At 36.2% G+C, this 15,074-nt stretch overlaps 2 protein-coding genes across 2 annotated transcripts; both read right to left on the minus strand.

The window, feature by feature from the left end:
* Window positions 1-1,196: 1,196 nt before the first annotated feature.
* LOC116026723 (subtilisin-like protease SBT3) lies at window positions 1,197-3,673 on the minus strand. Its single transcript, XM_031268091.1, has one exon. It carries the CDS (start codon window positions 3,657-3,659, stop codon window positions 1,371-1,373), a length of 2,289 nt encoding a protein of 762 aa, XP_031123951.1. The 5' UTR covers window positions 3,660-3,673; the 3' UTR covers window positions 1,197-1,370.
* Window positions 3,674-10,578: 6,905 nt separating this feature from the next.
* On the minus strand, window positions 10,579-13,682 carry LOC116026571 (NAC domain-containing protein 72-like). Its single transcript, XM_031267893.1, has 5 exons — window positions 13,183-13,682; window positions 12,461-12,706; window positions 11,245-11,811; window positions 11,066-11,131; window positions 10,579-10,952 (listed from the first exon to the last, which is right to left on the minus strand). The coding sequence occupies exons 1-3, from the start codon at window positions 13,639-13,641 to the stop codon at window positions 11,671-11,673; spliced, it is 846 nt and encodes a 281-aa protein (XP_031123753.1). The 5' UTR covers window positions 13,642-13,682; the 3' UTR covers window positions 10,579-10,952; window positions 11,066-11,131; window positions 11,245-11,670.
* Between the last annotated feature and the right edge of the window lie 1,392 nt (window positions 13,683-15,074).

Below are 15,074 nucleotides of genomic sequence, written 5' to 3' on the forward strand. Positions count from 1 at the left end.
TTTGTTCATAACTATTTTTTCAATCTATTAAAGCGTTAATATCGCCTCCACTGAGACTCGAATTCACCCCTTCCATATGAGAGTGCAACCGGGTGTCACTAAAACACAAGTTATTCGCGCCAACAATTTAGTTTGAATCAATTCAATCTGGTGGAGGCAACATCTGAACCAATTCAATCGAGTGGCTGCATATATATTTTTTGACATTTTCTTAATTTCACATGATACTTGTTGGTGTTATGACTTAGGCCCACTAGAATGGTTCGCTCAATGATTAATAAGGAAGCAGACCTTCCAGGCCTGAATATTTTGGGGCGCCCGGTCCAATATCCCATATCCAAATCAGGGGTGTATCTAATTCAATTGTTATACTATGGACAAAGGTCCATCTTAAATTGTGCTTGTAAATAAATTAAAAAAACACATAATATATTAAATGCATAATATGTTAATTGTAGATAGATATTTTGTCCTATCTTTTTAGTACTACTGACTCAGCTACATACTTTCTCAATCTGCTGAAGCACAAAGAGTCAATAGTCATCCATACTAAGGCTCAAACTCACTCCCTTTCATATGTGAGTGCAATCAGGTGCCACTAGACTGAGGTCTTGGACTAATCAGCCATATCTAAGTCTCTCTTGTTTCAAATATCCAAGTTATTTAAAAGAAATTTAGAAGGGAAGAAAAGGGATTAAAAGGATTTTTTTTAAAAAGATTCTTAGGCAGTGTGTAAGCTTATAATGAGATGAAACTGAGACATTTTGTTGATTTATGTTTATAGAGAATAGAATTGAGCTATAGATTTCAACGCTAAATAAGACATTTCGTTGATTTGTGTTTCTAGAGAATAGAAATAGAGTGATAGATTTCATCGCTAAATATTCTATCTTGCATGATCCTGCTCTCATTGTGTTCTAGAGTTTCTGCCAATCCATTGATAGATCCTTCAATAATGAGGGCATGTTTTTCTTATCACTAAAAAACAAGCAAGTGATGCTCGTAATTACTCCTTGAACATAAGACATTAAAACATTAAATACAAGCTGTATTACATGTACTCTTATTTTACTCTATACTCTTTAACGTGATAAAGTGTCACTAGTCTTAATGAACAGTCCACTCTCCATTTATTATTTATCTTTTGTTCAATCAATGCGTCATTAAATAAACATAAAAATGAAATCCAAACAACATTCGAACTAAGGCCTTAAACAATTTTATTTCAGAATTGGAAGGGGAAACAACTTTGTTACTGAATCAGAAACTGGGAGTGACCCAATCAGGGGCCAAAATACACTATTCAGACCAAATTGTCAGCAAACTGAACAAACTATTCATGTAGAGAAACCAAGAAAAGAAGTATCAAATCACCATGTCTGGATCATAGGCGCCACGGCAATGGGGCTCCTAACTTTATACTTACCACTCTCATCAACCCAAGTCACAGAACCAAACTCAACTTCCCCAGTCTGATTCCCCTTGTAGGTTAAAACCAGCGTGTACTCCGCCTCCTCGTACGTGTTCTTGAAGGAAAGACTTGCCTTGTTTATTTCAATCTGGGAATTACCAAGAATCGAGCTTACCTCAACTCTGAAGGTTGCGGGGCCCTCTCCAACATACGTGACAGTCCTCACAAATGTCCGACTAACCCAAGATTTAGTTGTAGATTGACTGACAGGGTACAGGAGAATAAAAGAGGGGTAGTTGAGATCAGAAGACGGGTTTTCACAGGCGTAATTGGTTGATCTAGTGATTGTGAGGATCTGTTTTCGGGTGAAATTCATGGAACAGAGAAGATTGACATAATCCTGGGGATTGGCATCATAAATCAGCCCTGGATTAAGCGCGGCGTTTGGATTAACCTGGCCTGCCCCCATGGACAGGGGAGAAGCAGAGGTGTAGTTAAAAGCAGGATCCTTAATGGGCAAATTGGAATTATCCAATGGATTTGCAGTTGTAACCATGGCGGACCGAATAGCCGCCGGGCTCCACTCTGGATGGGCTCCTTTAAGCAGGGCTGCTATCCCGGAAGAATGGGGACAGGCCATGGAAGTCCCGGAAATCATATTGAACGGGCTAGATAGTTCTATATCAGGTGAAATATAAGACGCTAAGGATGTTGGAATCCAGGCCGCTAATACTAATGTTCCAGGGGACATTATGTCGGGTTTCAATATTCCAGGGTAGCTCGGCGCTGGCCCCCTGGAAGTATAGGTTGCAACCACAGGATGAGACTTCGTGCCCAGAAATGTCTGCTGAAATTTAATGGTAGCGTAGGGGTTTTCGCTGTTTTTAGCGTAATTGATGAGGTTGTATGAGTTTTCCGGGGAAATTACCACGCCGGGATATGGGAAATCGCTGAACTCGAAGATTTCAGGGTCGTCGGAGATGAAAATGGCGGCTGGGAGCTTGGAATTTGCGACGGCGCGGATTTGGTCCTGGAATGATCCTATGTTTTCACAGATTACTATTCCGTTGTAATTGGAAAGTAAGAGAGATGAATTGCAAGCGGATATTGTTTTGTTGTAAATCAGCGGCTGATTCATGACAATAGCGCTGGCTGGGAAAGAAGTCCATCCCAGGATTTCTTCTCCATTTCCTATAACCAAAGTTCCTGCTAACCACCTGTCAATGGACCCCGCGGCGGTGGTTAAAACCCACGGGATTCCGTTGTGCAGGTTTCCGAGCCCGGAGCCGGCGTTTCCGGCGGAGGAAGAGAGAAGGACGCCCTTCTCCATGGCGCCAAAAGCGGCAATGGCGATGGGGTCTTCATACAATGGAACAAGATCAAATCCCATGGAAATGGATATGACGTCAACGCCGTCGGCCACCGCCTGGTCAATTCCGGCGAGCACATCGGAAGCATACCGCCCTTCTTCCCAGATCACCTTATACATGGCCACACGCGCTCTCGGCGCGATCCCACGCGCCGTCCCGGCGGCGTACCCGAAGAACGACGCCTCCTCCACGTAGCTCCCGGCCGCCGTGGACGACGTGTGCGTGCCGTGGCCCTCCACGTCCCTCCCGGAGTTCATGATTATCGTAACATTCGGATTCGCCGCCATAACTCCCTTGTTGAAATACCGAACGCCGATCAGTTTCTTGTTACACAAGGAAGGATCAAAATGTTCCCCTTCTTCGCACTCCCCTTTCCACCTCCCCGGAATTTCGCCCATCCCATCATCTCTAAAGCTCGCACTCTCCGGCCACACGCCGGTGTCAATCACGCCGACGATCACGTCCCGGCCATACTCCGACGCCGGCCACAGCCCCGTCGCGGAATTTAGAGAGAGAAACTCAAAAGTATGCGTTGTGTCAAGCGTCACAGTCTTGTCCCGGTAAGCCGACACAAACCCCGGAGATTCCTTGAGAGATTCGAATTCTTCCTCGGATAAGACGACACTAAAACCATGAAGTGTATGGTCGTAAGTGTAGAGAAGCCTGGTCGGATTTTGTTGGTCGTCTGACTTTGGTTTTTTGAGTTTTGCGGAGTTAACAACAGAGTTGTACCAGTGGTCGTGACTGACAAAAGATTTGGGCATAAATGCCTTGTCCATGTGGACAATGTAGGTGGCTTTGTTTGATGAAACTAAACATTCTTGGAAGGAGATCAATACAAACAGGAAGAGAAGAGGAATCCCTTTGAGCCTACCCATATTTCCTCACACAAACTCTTGCTATGCAATTTGTTTGGTCTCTCACCTGCACATTTATACTACTTTGGAATGAGATAGGAAGTTTCAACCAAGTTGGTTAATGATAAGATTAAAAGTTTGACTTTTAACTAGAGTGACCTGATGTGAGTTTGTGACAAATACCTAAGTATGTTGTTTTTGGTAAAGTGTATGAACTCAGGGAGCTAGTTATAATATCAGACGTTCCCGAGCTTAGGGCTAGTGTGTTCTAAAGTCTCCCAAAAAACTCCCTACAGGCATTCAATATGCCTTATATAAAAGTCTTGAGGAGCACATGTCGAGTGTCCGACATATTAACCACGTGTCCTACATGCACCGATTACGATGGGGTGGTCATAATAATTCCACATGCTACGAAATTTTGTCATTTGCATTATTATGTTATAGTCCGGCAACACGGTCGGGTTGTATTTGTCTTCTAATAATGAAGGTTCAGTGCTTGGGATAGCTAGCCTTCCCGATCATATGAGCTCAGGAGTCCTATCCCGGGTGCAAAGCTGCTACTAATCCCATAGGGACTATCTTTTGACTAGACTTGGGTCGGGTGGAACACATAGTGGTTGATTATGCTTGGGAAATGAACCTACCAGTCTCTTGTACAAATACTGAGCACGTGTATAAGTATCCGATTTTGAGCGTAATCTCTATCAAGGCCTATTGGCTTTCTCGGTTTGAGCTGGTCAACACCTAGAGTGGTTTACTTATAATCTTTTGTCAGCTAAAGTCGCAAGATGGGTTTTACACACTGCACACCTTTGGAGAGTGGTTGAAGATTTCTCTTATCACCCAAAAAATATGAACGAATGAGTAAATGTGAAAACAAACAATTTAATTATTAGTTTAAAACTTTAATCAAAGGCAAAAACTTATGTCAGACTCGTGAGACAGGTTGGATCTTTGATTAATGAAGTTAAAAGATCGGACCTATTAATCAAAGGTTTGACTCATTAAACAAAGATTTGACCGGTATTGAGGCCCGCAAGCTCTTGAAATTAAAGAAGCAAAGAATTTTATTTTTATTAAAGTTGATATTCAACTCTTGTAGAAAAGAGGAAATCAGTTCACGGTCTCACACAAGTGTAATCAAAATTAATGGAAGTTGAATGGGGAAAACGTTTTTGGAACAAACAAGGGGACGGGCGATGGACGGCTTCATAGTTGTTCCAGAGATGTGTGATCTGCTGTCAGCTGGCTGAAAACCATAGTTAATGTATTAGACGACACATTGTGCGATGGAACTTATGCTTAGGCTCCACCATTGGTTTAATGTTTTTACTATTCATTTTAAGGTTATAATACCTTAGTACCTTCTAAAATTCGGGCATATTTTCCTAGTCTTTTGAAAGTTAAATTTGTAGTATTGTAGCTACCAAATTAGTAAAAAAAAAATGATTTTTTTCATCTCAGTAATGGATAATTATTGTAAATATTTATTATTTTAATTATATTTTATAATCAACATGGTTATTCTTGTAGGCCCAGTCCCAAGAGTAGGGTGTGCGATTGGTTAACCAAACCATTTTAATCGAAGTTTTTAAAGGTTTAACCGTTAATCGAACCGAATTTTGTATTATCGAATCGAAATTTTTTTTAGTTAACCGGTCGGTCAACTGATTAGTCGAAATTTTTTAAGCTAAAGTTCTAAATCTTTAAAATAATACCTATAATAATAAATTCAACTAAAATAATATCTATAATAATATATCCATAAGAAAATATACAAACACAATACCATAACAACACTACAAACATAAAACACAAATTATAAAGTCCAAACATCATATATAGATATATATATATATATATATATAAAATTTTGGTTAACCGATAGTTTCGAACCGAATTAACTGTTAACCAAAATTTTGCAAATCCTTTAACCATTAGACGGACCAAAATTTTTCAGTTAAAGAACGGTTAACTGAAATTCATCGGTTTGGTTGGTTAATCGAACTTTAACCGAAGTTTGCACACCCCTACCCAAGACATCATGCAAACTTTGGATATCTTTGGTCACAAAAACAAAATTCCTTTGCCATGAGCCCCTACATCCTAACTCGACAAGATAGTGGAACACTAAATCATGATATGACTTAGTAGCCTATTTGATGGGAGGGCCAGTGCTTGTTGCCAACAAGTGGCTAACCACATTATTTTAGGTGTAACTGAATGTGGTTGAGTCCTTATCAACAATCTGATGACTTAATTGAATTATTGCCTGTGTGAAAAATACGAATAAAACAAGATTGTTAACGAGAGTAATATTACATATATTCTTTTTTTTTTTTTGAGAATATATTACATATATTCTTATTTTGGTTTGTGAAACAATTTCCATGCAATTATTCTTCTGCCAGCATATATTCTTTTTTTTTTTAACTATTTGTTGGTGTAGATCAGAAAGTTCTGATTGATTAGGAGAAAATAATTGATTTCCGTTTTTTTTTTTCCGTAAAATAAAAACATGTAAGAATTTTATTTTAGAGTATACTCATCATTTTTTTTTCCGTCAAAAGTATGCAACAAGTATCGTGCAAGACTGCAATTGTCCCATATGCATGTCAAGACATCAGTTTGTCTTCATTTAGCTACTGAAATTGTTCTGGGAAGCTTCTCAGGTTGCTGAAAATAACGTAAGAAGCAATAATTTGAGGTTTTGTCAGAAAGTCATACAATCAGGTAAAATTTTCTTACTGTTAAATTAGATGATAACAATTCGTCAAATCATAATTTTTTGGTCAAGAAAAATCTGTTACCACTATTCGTCCATATATAATGAGTGTGTTGATAAGAATTAAACTTTTGATGACCACTCAAATACACAAATTATATTCTACTTAGGGCCAACCAATTGGGGACCAACAACGGCTAAGGACAATGGCATGTGAGGTTCTTCAAGTGTATTTAACTAGCCGATAGAGAGGTTTAATTAAAGCGATGTTTCATCAAATGAAATTATTGGACCACGAAAAATTGCATTATTTCACATCAGATTGATAACAATAACAATAACATAAACATTAGCCACTTTCCTGCAACCGTTTGTTGGTGTACTGTACTGTGTTTAATCTGCGAAGGAAACAATGCCGTATGGCATGTTGAAAATTGATTTTGCAGGGATTGGAATCATAAAATATTTTGATAATAAGTAAATAACTAAAATAATATATTAATGTCTTCATAAGTTTTTTTTTTTTTTTTGAAAGTATAAAAAAAAAAAGAAAAAAAGAAGACTATATTATCTAGAATAAGAAAAGAGTGAGTGAATACGATCGGGAGGGATAACTTCCAAAACAAGAGAGTCATCAGTTTGAGAGTCTCGACCCTAACTAAGGTATGTGCTATCAAGTTCACTGACATCTTAATAAAACGATAAACTAAAAGCTTGAAACTAGACATGATACTAAGCAAAATATATATTTTAAAAAAATAAATAAATAAATTACCAATACTTTCCATTGCTTATTAAAAAAAACTAATATAATTCGATATCCAAAGACAATGTCCGGTTTAAGTGGATTATAAAAGTAAGGATGATAACAGGGTGGGGAATATGCAAAGGGCACTCTCTTTGTTTCTGCCCTAATTCCCCATCATTATCCTCATTATGGAATGAAAACTTATTCAAATCTATCCTTGTCCTTGTGAGAAATATGTAGGAAGCGAGCCACATCTTCTAATAATTAGTTTCATTTTCATTACAACATTTAAATAACATAACTAGTCTCAACCCATACTTTTTCTTGTAGTTATTTTCATCCCAACTTGTTTAGTTTGGACTTGGTCTCATCGATACCATGATACCTTGATGCTGATGATGAGTATCCACAACCTCACCTTAAAAAATTTATATTTTAAATTTGTATATAATATCAAGGATAAGATAGAGCAATGCGGAGACTAAAATATTTTCCCTCTTTTCGTGTCTATTCTCTGAAAGTCCTCTCTATTATTATTCCACGGTGAAGTATGATTCCTATCAAAATTAGGTATAATTGTCATCCCTGAATGGAATTGACAAAATTGTCATTAGACAAGACTGATGAATAAATTTAAAGGCATTGATTAGAAAAACAACACTAGATTGACTAAGTTTCTCCAAAAAAAAAAAAAAAAACACACACACACTAGATTGACTAAGTAAAGAGATTCATAATGCCAAAAAAAACTATAAAAACTTGTATTCCGCTGCCAGGTTTCGAACCCGGATTCAACCAAAGATTTAAGAATTAGCCAATGCTACAGCGGAGCTAGATGTTAAATTACTAGGATTGTATTTAATTTAGATGTTGAATTGCTGCTTAAAAATACACTGTCAAAACCCCCCAGAGTAAGATACACTGCCATTTTATCAAAACACAACCATCATTTTATAAAGTACACAATTTTTTTTTTCTTTCAAATTTAAGATTCATATTTGAACCCTAAACAATTATACAAACAAAATGATAAAAGCTGTTGCTGAAATTTAAAAATACTCAATGATAAATGGTTTTATGGAACCTGCTTTATCATAAAGCTAGGTAGGAATATAAGTAGGACGAGAGAAAATTATAGATAATATTAATTTAAAGTTAGGCCTAGTACTATTAAAGTGAGCAGAAACTCGCGAGCTAGTCCACACCCGCCCCGCGGTGGAGCGGCTTAGGGCTACAAAAAAAAAAGAAAAAAAAAGAGACCCACGAAGGAGCATGCCTAGCCCGCTAAGGTCCAAGACTCGCACGGGTGCCGGCCTGCGACCCGCACTATTTTTTTAATAAATAAATAAATATATATATATAGTCTGGCCTGCGACCCGCGGTTGTTATGCCATAGACCCGCTCCGGATCCATGTTCACAATTTTAGAACTCTATATTCACAATTTCATAACTCTATATTCACAATTCATGTTCTATAATAGTCTGGTCTTGGATCTAGGCTTATGCTTTTGGGCCTGAGCTTTCTAGTGATGTTCGATCCTATGACCTTCATTCAAGAAGAGTCATAGAGGTGTCAATTGAACACAAGGTGCTTAGTATATAATCTTCAAAATACAAGTTTTGAATGAATTATTTTAGATTTATTATCTTCTTTAAGATTCAAACTAAATAAAATCAACAAATTTCTTTGGTCTCTAATCTCCTTATGATTAGTCTTGTTTTCACTTGACATTTGGATAACACTACGATTAGTTCACAGGACACTAGTTACCTCGAGCTTTGTTTTCATCTCAATTTATTATTTATTTATGATTTATCAAATCGTTACCTTGATATGATGATTGTGATTAGTATCTATAATCTCATAAAATTTATTTATTTATTTTTAAAACTGAGAACTAAAGTGGCAATAAGTAGAGTAAAATCTTTTTTCTATCTTTGCCCCAGAAATTCTTCCCTAGGAATTAGTTTCCTCGTTAAATTCAAGTACAATGGTCATCTCTATTAAGCGAAAAAAGCAGGACTAAAGGAGAATTCTTGAATCTTGTTATTGGAAAACGGAGGAAAATTAGAACGGAAAAATTTTATTCCGCTGCCGGGGTTCGAACCCGGATTCAATTAGAGAGTTCTAAGAATTAGCCAGTACTACAGCGGAACTAGTTGTTACATTAATCCAAAACCTTGTTTTGTAATCAAGGAGCTACCTAGGAAACCGCCTAACTTTTATAAATAAGAAAAAAAAATGTCAAAGTCATTCAACTTACAAATTTTGTGTAATTAAGGGACTAAACTTAAAACATGTGAAATTAAGCCATCAAACATAGAAAATATGTATAATTGAGATATTTTTATAAATTTTTCTAATAAAATCTACTCATATTACTCATAGTTTTCATTTTATCCGAGTTGGATCGATTGAAATATTTACAAGTCAAATTGTACTGAAACATTTTTTAAATGCCTCAATTGCATAAATTTTGTTTGTTTAATGATGGTTCAATTGCGTATGTTATATTTGTTTAATGGTTTGTTTATACATATTTTAAGTTAAATGGTTAAATTACACAAAAGCTATAAGTTTAATGGTCAAATTGACACTTTTTTTCAAATGATAATAATAACAATAAACTACCAAAGGGAAAAACAATTGTATCCATTTCGTTTTGCCAAAACCACAAAATAGGACACATTGCCATTTTGCCATTATATGCGTACTTAATGGTACGTTTTGTGGTGATGCCTATCTAATGGTGTTTTTTGTGTGATTTGATGCATTTTTTTGTGTGAATTGATGCATTTTTTTGTTGTGCATTTTCTAACGCTATTAGTGCTTGTTTGCATAACTATTGGTGTGTCCCACACTGACCGCACGTTAAGACATGGCCGTACTGAAACTTAACCATATATATATAAGCCTATTAAACTTTGTCACATGAGTGACAAACAAGTTTGTGAGTGCTATTTGTAAAGGTAAATAGCATTTTTCATATTAAAATTATAATCATGTCATAATTATTAAAAAAATTAGTCTAAACTATATTTTATAATTTATTAAAGTAGTAATGAAAAACAATATTCATACTTTTGTTTGATAATGATGTAATTTTTTTATATATAAATTTAATATTCATTTTTTAGGTAATAGTAACCATCCTTGCTAATTAAAATGTAAATGAAATTTAGTTTATAATTATTCATTTTTTAATAATATTTTATTTATATTCTTTAATAGTAATAATTTATAATATAAAAAAAGATGTAGTTTATTATAACAATAATACAAAAAGTATAATAGCGATAATATTTATGTTCAAGATAATATATAGTAGTATAATTTTTATAGCATAATGTACATAAAAATGCATAAAAATTTAATAAAAACACTTAAGTGAGGATACTAAATTACTAACCACCATTTAATTATTTGCTTTTTAATTACTGCAATAAAGGCAAAGCTGTGAGATGCACATTGAAATATATAAGCATAACCTGCAAATGCTGCTATAACAAAGTATCAGAGTACTGAAAATCCAAAGTATTTTACAGATACAAATAGAAAGTAGTCTAAAGCAGCAGCATAGGACTGAAGCAGCAAGTTCACACAAACTTCATTTATTTCAAACAAGCAAGTTTGTTGATTGACCAACAAAAACAGGAAAACAGTCTGTCTGCAAAGCTGAGATAACAGAAAATCTACAAGGCTAAGCGGCGAATGCTCAGCGTAGTTGACTCCACCTTCAGCAAAATGGCCAACAGCTTGGCAAGGTGGGAACAGAGTAGAGTTGAGATTGATACATTGATAATCCACGACACAGATGCTAACCACCACACAGATCCCTATCAATGACACGAATTTCCCAATCAGAAAGACCACTTCGATAATAAACCAAGTCACTTTCTCTGCTCATCAAAATCAAAGATAGAATTAAAAGATAAAAATCCAAAAGTACCTCATAAGCCAGACGATTTGCGCCATGGGACAATTGTCTCCAAAGAACAGAGCACCAAACAGATCCCTATCGATGACATGAATTGCCCAATCAGAAAGACCACTCCGATAATAATCCAAGTCACTTTCTCTGCTCATCAAAATCAAAGATAGAATTAAAAGACAAAAATCCAAAAGTACCTCATAAACCAGATGATTTGCGCCATGGGACAATTGTCTCCAAAGAACAGACAACACTTCACATCTTCAGGCTTTCACCACCAATATATCTTACATAACCTTACATGATTGTATCAACAATATCTGTATGCATCCCGACTGTTCTTGGGAAAGTAATGGAATGGTATCTCATTTAGATGTCTGAATTGTAATCCAAGATTGGTAATGTATCAATAGTATCTCATTTGGAGTTGTAATCCAAGATTGGTATTGTATCAATAATCTCTTTGGAATTGTAATCCAAGATTGGTAATAAGCCAATAATATCTGAATTGGAATTGTAATCCAACATTGGTATTGTAATTCTTTTGTATCACTTAGTGATAATCCATCTTTCTCTTAGAGAAATCAATTTTTTTTTTTGGTTTAAATTGGTATTTTAATAAATTAGTCAATGCCCAAAAGTGGGCAGACAAGGTCATCCAGCTCCAAAAAATCTCCTTCAAGTATGCCTAATCCTTCCTCAGCAGCCAAGGGCAAGGCTTCAATAAATGTAGCACCAGTACTAAAAAGTCCTGGTGATCTTATCTGCAAAAAGCAACAACCTATGAAGAATTGTAGGCAAATTCAGTTGACATTATTCACATTAAGAACTAGTATGCATAGCCTATGATGAAAGATGGTAGATTGGGAGACGAAAGACAGAAATCTTTGAATCTAACTTCAGAAAACACCTACATTGGCTACCTATCGATCAATAGGAACTGAAGGTAATTTCAAGTTGAAGCTAGAAAAGGCTTATTTGCTGCGCTAGAACATCTAACATCACAAGATATGAGGTGCATAAAGCATACATAGATATCACAAATACTTGATAACAAGAACTAGCAAGTTGCATTGGCTCATCTTGTGATCATTACCATTTTAAAGACAATTCAAAGCTCTCAAGTCTTGCTTAGTTGGCAAAGACCTTAAGGCCAGGCCCTCCTGTTCAAACCTCACCAGGAGCAAGCCTGGTAACTGGCAAGGTAGTTTTAATCTCATAATTGGTGAGTACTTTAGTTTCCATTATTTAGGAGTAGCTGTGATTTGTGGTAGTTGGAATTGTTTTAGTTCATTGGTCATAACTTAGTACTTCGTACTCAGGGTATCAAGGAAAAAGAAAAAGATAATTCAAAGGAAGATTACTAAGAAAATTGAACTAAAACGCAGCAGAAAATATTTTATCACACATTACCTGGTCACCAATTGGTTCACTAACAAGGTTATCTATCTTGCTAACTGTATCCACTGGGAAATTTAAAACCTCATTCTTCTCATCCTGCATTTTTTCTTCGGTTGCTGATGTAGCAGTTCCATTGCACTGAAAACCAATGTTACGAACACTTGCAACACTTTCTTCAGCACAGGAACTCACTGTATTTTCTGACAGGTTGTTTCCATGATGTGATTTGGAAAAAATTCGACATAGGACAAAAGCAGCCTGCATATGAACAAAAGCATGTATCAAACATAAGACAGAACAGGCCATGAGTCAAAGGCAATGACGAATAAAATCATGCAAACCATGAACCAACAATTGATTTTCTTATCAACTGCCTCATATTCAGACATTTACCAGTCACAAATAACACCTAAATCACAGGTTTTTTAAAAATAAATCGTGCTAGTAAACAATTGAACCAGAATACTAGAATAGTAGAATAGCATCTTGATTTTAACCCCATCATATTTATACCTTGCAGTGTGAAGTGTAAAAACAAAGGCCCCCTTCATTATTTCAACATACTCAAAAATCAAAACCCCAAGCTTGATTTTAAAACCTGAATTCGATCCTCCCAATGAATCATACTATTAAGAATAACCTAAACCGTGTTTGCACGAGTACAATCTGTCCATCGATTTACAAATTACGAGTGCTAAGAAATACGAAAGCGGAGCTCTGTATAAGAGGGGTACCGTTGGATGATTAAGTAGTTCGTATTCATACATAAACCAGTCAGTTTTCACAGCAGTCTTCGGAGATTGAGAATCTCCAAAGTAGAAAACGAAGCATTTGCGCTTTCCAACCACGGCTTTCCCCAAACTCCGATCCACAACAACCCTATCCCTCCTTCTCCTTTTCCAGTACCCGCCGCCGGCTCGCCTGATTCCTCTATCCTTCAAAGCCCTAGCGACAAAGCAGAACCAGTGGCGGCGCCTCCCGCCGCGGCCGAATCGGAAGCAGGAGGTCTCAGGTAAGTTGAACGGGTCAAAATTGTAGAGGTTAATCTCCTTGATTACGTTCGCGCCGCCGCCGTGAAGATCGCCGTCATTCTTCAGGGAGAGGTAGTAGCGGACGAGCTGTTCGTCGGAAGGGTAAAACCCTGAACCTGGTGGGAGGGCAAACGACGTCGTATCCTCGTTGACGTCCCCCATCTTCGCAATTCACAATCAAATCAGCCACGGAAAGATTTTCCGAAGACCACTGGGGTTTATATAGGGGTGTGACAGGAGAGGCTTCGCCGTGACGCTTGTCCGGGGTTTTATTGTGTCATCTAAGGTGTACGTGTTAACGGTGAGTACATCGCTTATTATTACTTATTAGGATGATTGATGAGTCAATCACATTGTTATGACCTGGCATTTCCCAATTCCCATTATCATCACTCCATAGACCGTCAATTCCTAACCCCCAAATAAACATAAACTATATTTTCCGCTTATGGCATTGATATAGTAAATGAGAAGCCTCACTTAACATTTGTTTTAAGTAGTGATGTAAAAGTTTGATTTCTACCACAAATATTGAGAGTTTGGATTTGAGTTGGCCTCCTTAGATGTGATTGTTCTTATATCGTTAAACATATTTATAGAGAAGTTAATAAATAAAGGCTTAATTTCTGCCACGGACATTGTGCGTTTGGGTTTAGGTTAAGCTCCTAGGCGTGATTTTTGTTATGCCGTTAAATTAAACATATTCACATAGAAATTACGGAGTAAAAAATAAGGGTTTGATTGCTTTCACAAACATTGGTGGTTTGGGTTTGAATTATACACTATAGATGTAATTTGTTGCTTACCATTAGACATATTCATATAGAAGTTCCACGAATTGAACATTGGGGATTTGGGTATGTGTTAGCACCTTAGACGTGATTATTGTTATAACGTTAGACATATTCACAGAGAAGTTAATTAGTAAGCAAAGTAAATAACAACCAAGCATAAGTGTCTTCCTGGATCTTGACTTACATTACATCTCTTTGATGAGCCCCGGGGTTATTAAACATTTATTCTTCTCCGATTTTTTTTTTATTTAGTATAGTTTTGCAATATGTATTATAATTACAATATTTAAGTATGAAATTTTTTTGATATAGCGATACCTACCGTAGCCTTATATGTTTTTATAATAATAACACTTACAAAAATTAAATTAGCAAATATGGAGTACACAAATGGTCAAATTCTGCCTTAATTAGTTAGCCATAGATTTCCTGCCACTTGGTCAAAGAGTGTATGTCGCACAATCTTTTATTTGAATGCACATCATTTTTAAAGAAAGAAACGTGGAAATTTAAGTATGCATGTACAAGGGAAATGACCAATGATGTTAGTTTGTCTGCTAGTTGGAATTGAAGTGACATGTAACCATAAAAGTAACACACCAATTTCACAATTATCTCTTTCATCTATACATAGAATGATTTATATATGGTTGAGAAGTATAATGTTATCTGTTAAAGGAGTATATAAGCTAATTATTCTGAACTCATTTTTAGTAATCAATAGCTTCTTGTTAATGACTAGATATATATATATGACTGCAACAGGATAATTTCAATTAAGTTGGTTAGATCGTTGATTTG

The sequence above is a fragment of the Ipomoea triloba genome, chromosome 8, assembly GCF_003576645.1.
Source record: "Ipomoea triloba cultivar NCNSP0323 chromosome 8, ASM357664v1".
NCBI classification, from domain to species: domain Eukaryota; kingdom Viridiplantae; phylum Streptophyta; class Magnoliopsida; order Solanales; family Convolvulaceae; genus Ipomoea; species Ipomoea triloba.

Coding starts and splice junctions, on each gene's coding strand:
- LOC116026723 (XM_031268091.1), bottom strand. CDS start 3,659: ATGGGTAGGCTCAAAGGGATTCCTCTTCTCTTCCTGTTTGTATTGATC.
- LOC116026571 (XM_031267893.1), bottom strand. CDS start 13,641: ATGGGGGACGTCAACGAGGATACGACGTCGTTTGCCCTCCCACCAGGT. Junction 12,707..13,182: donor AACTACTTAATCATCCAACG/GTACCCCTCTTA, acceptor GTTCATATGCAG/GCTGCTTTTGTCCTATGTCG. Junction 11,812..12,460: donor GTGAACCAATTGGTGACCAG/GTAATGTGTGAT, acceptor TGCTTTTTGCAG/ATAAGATCACCAGGACTTTT.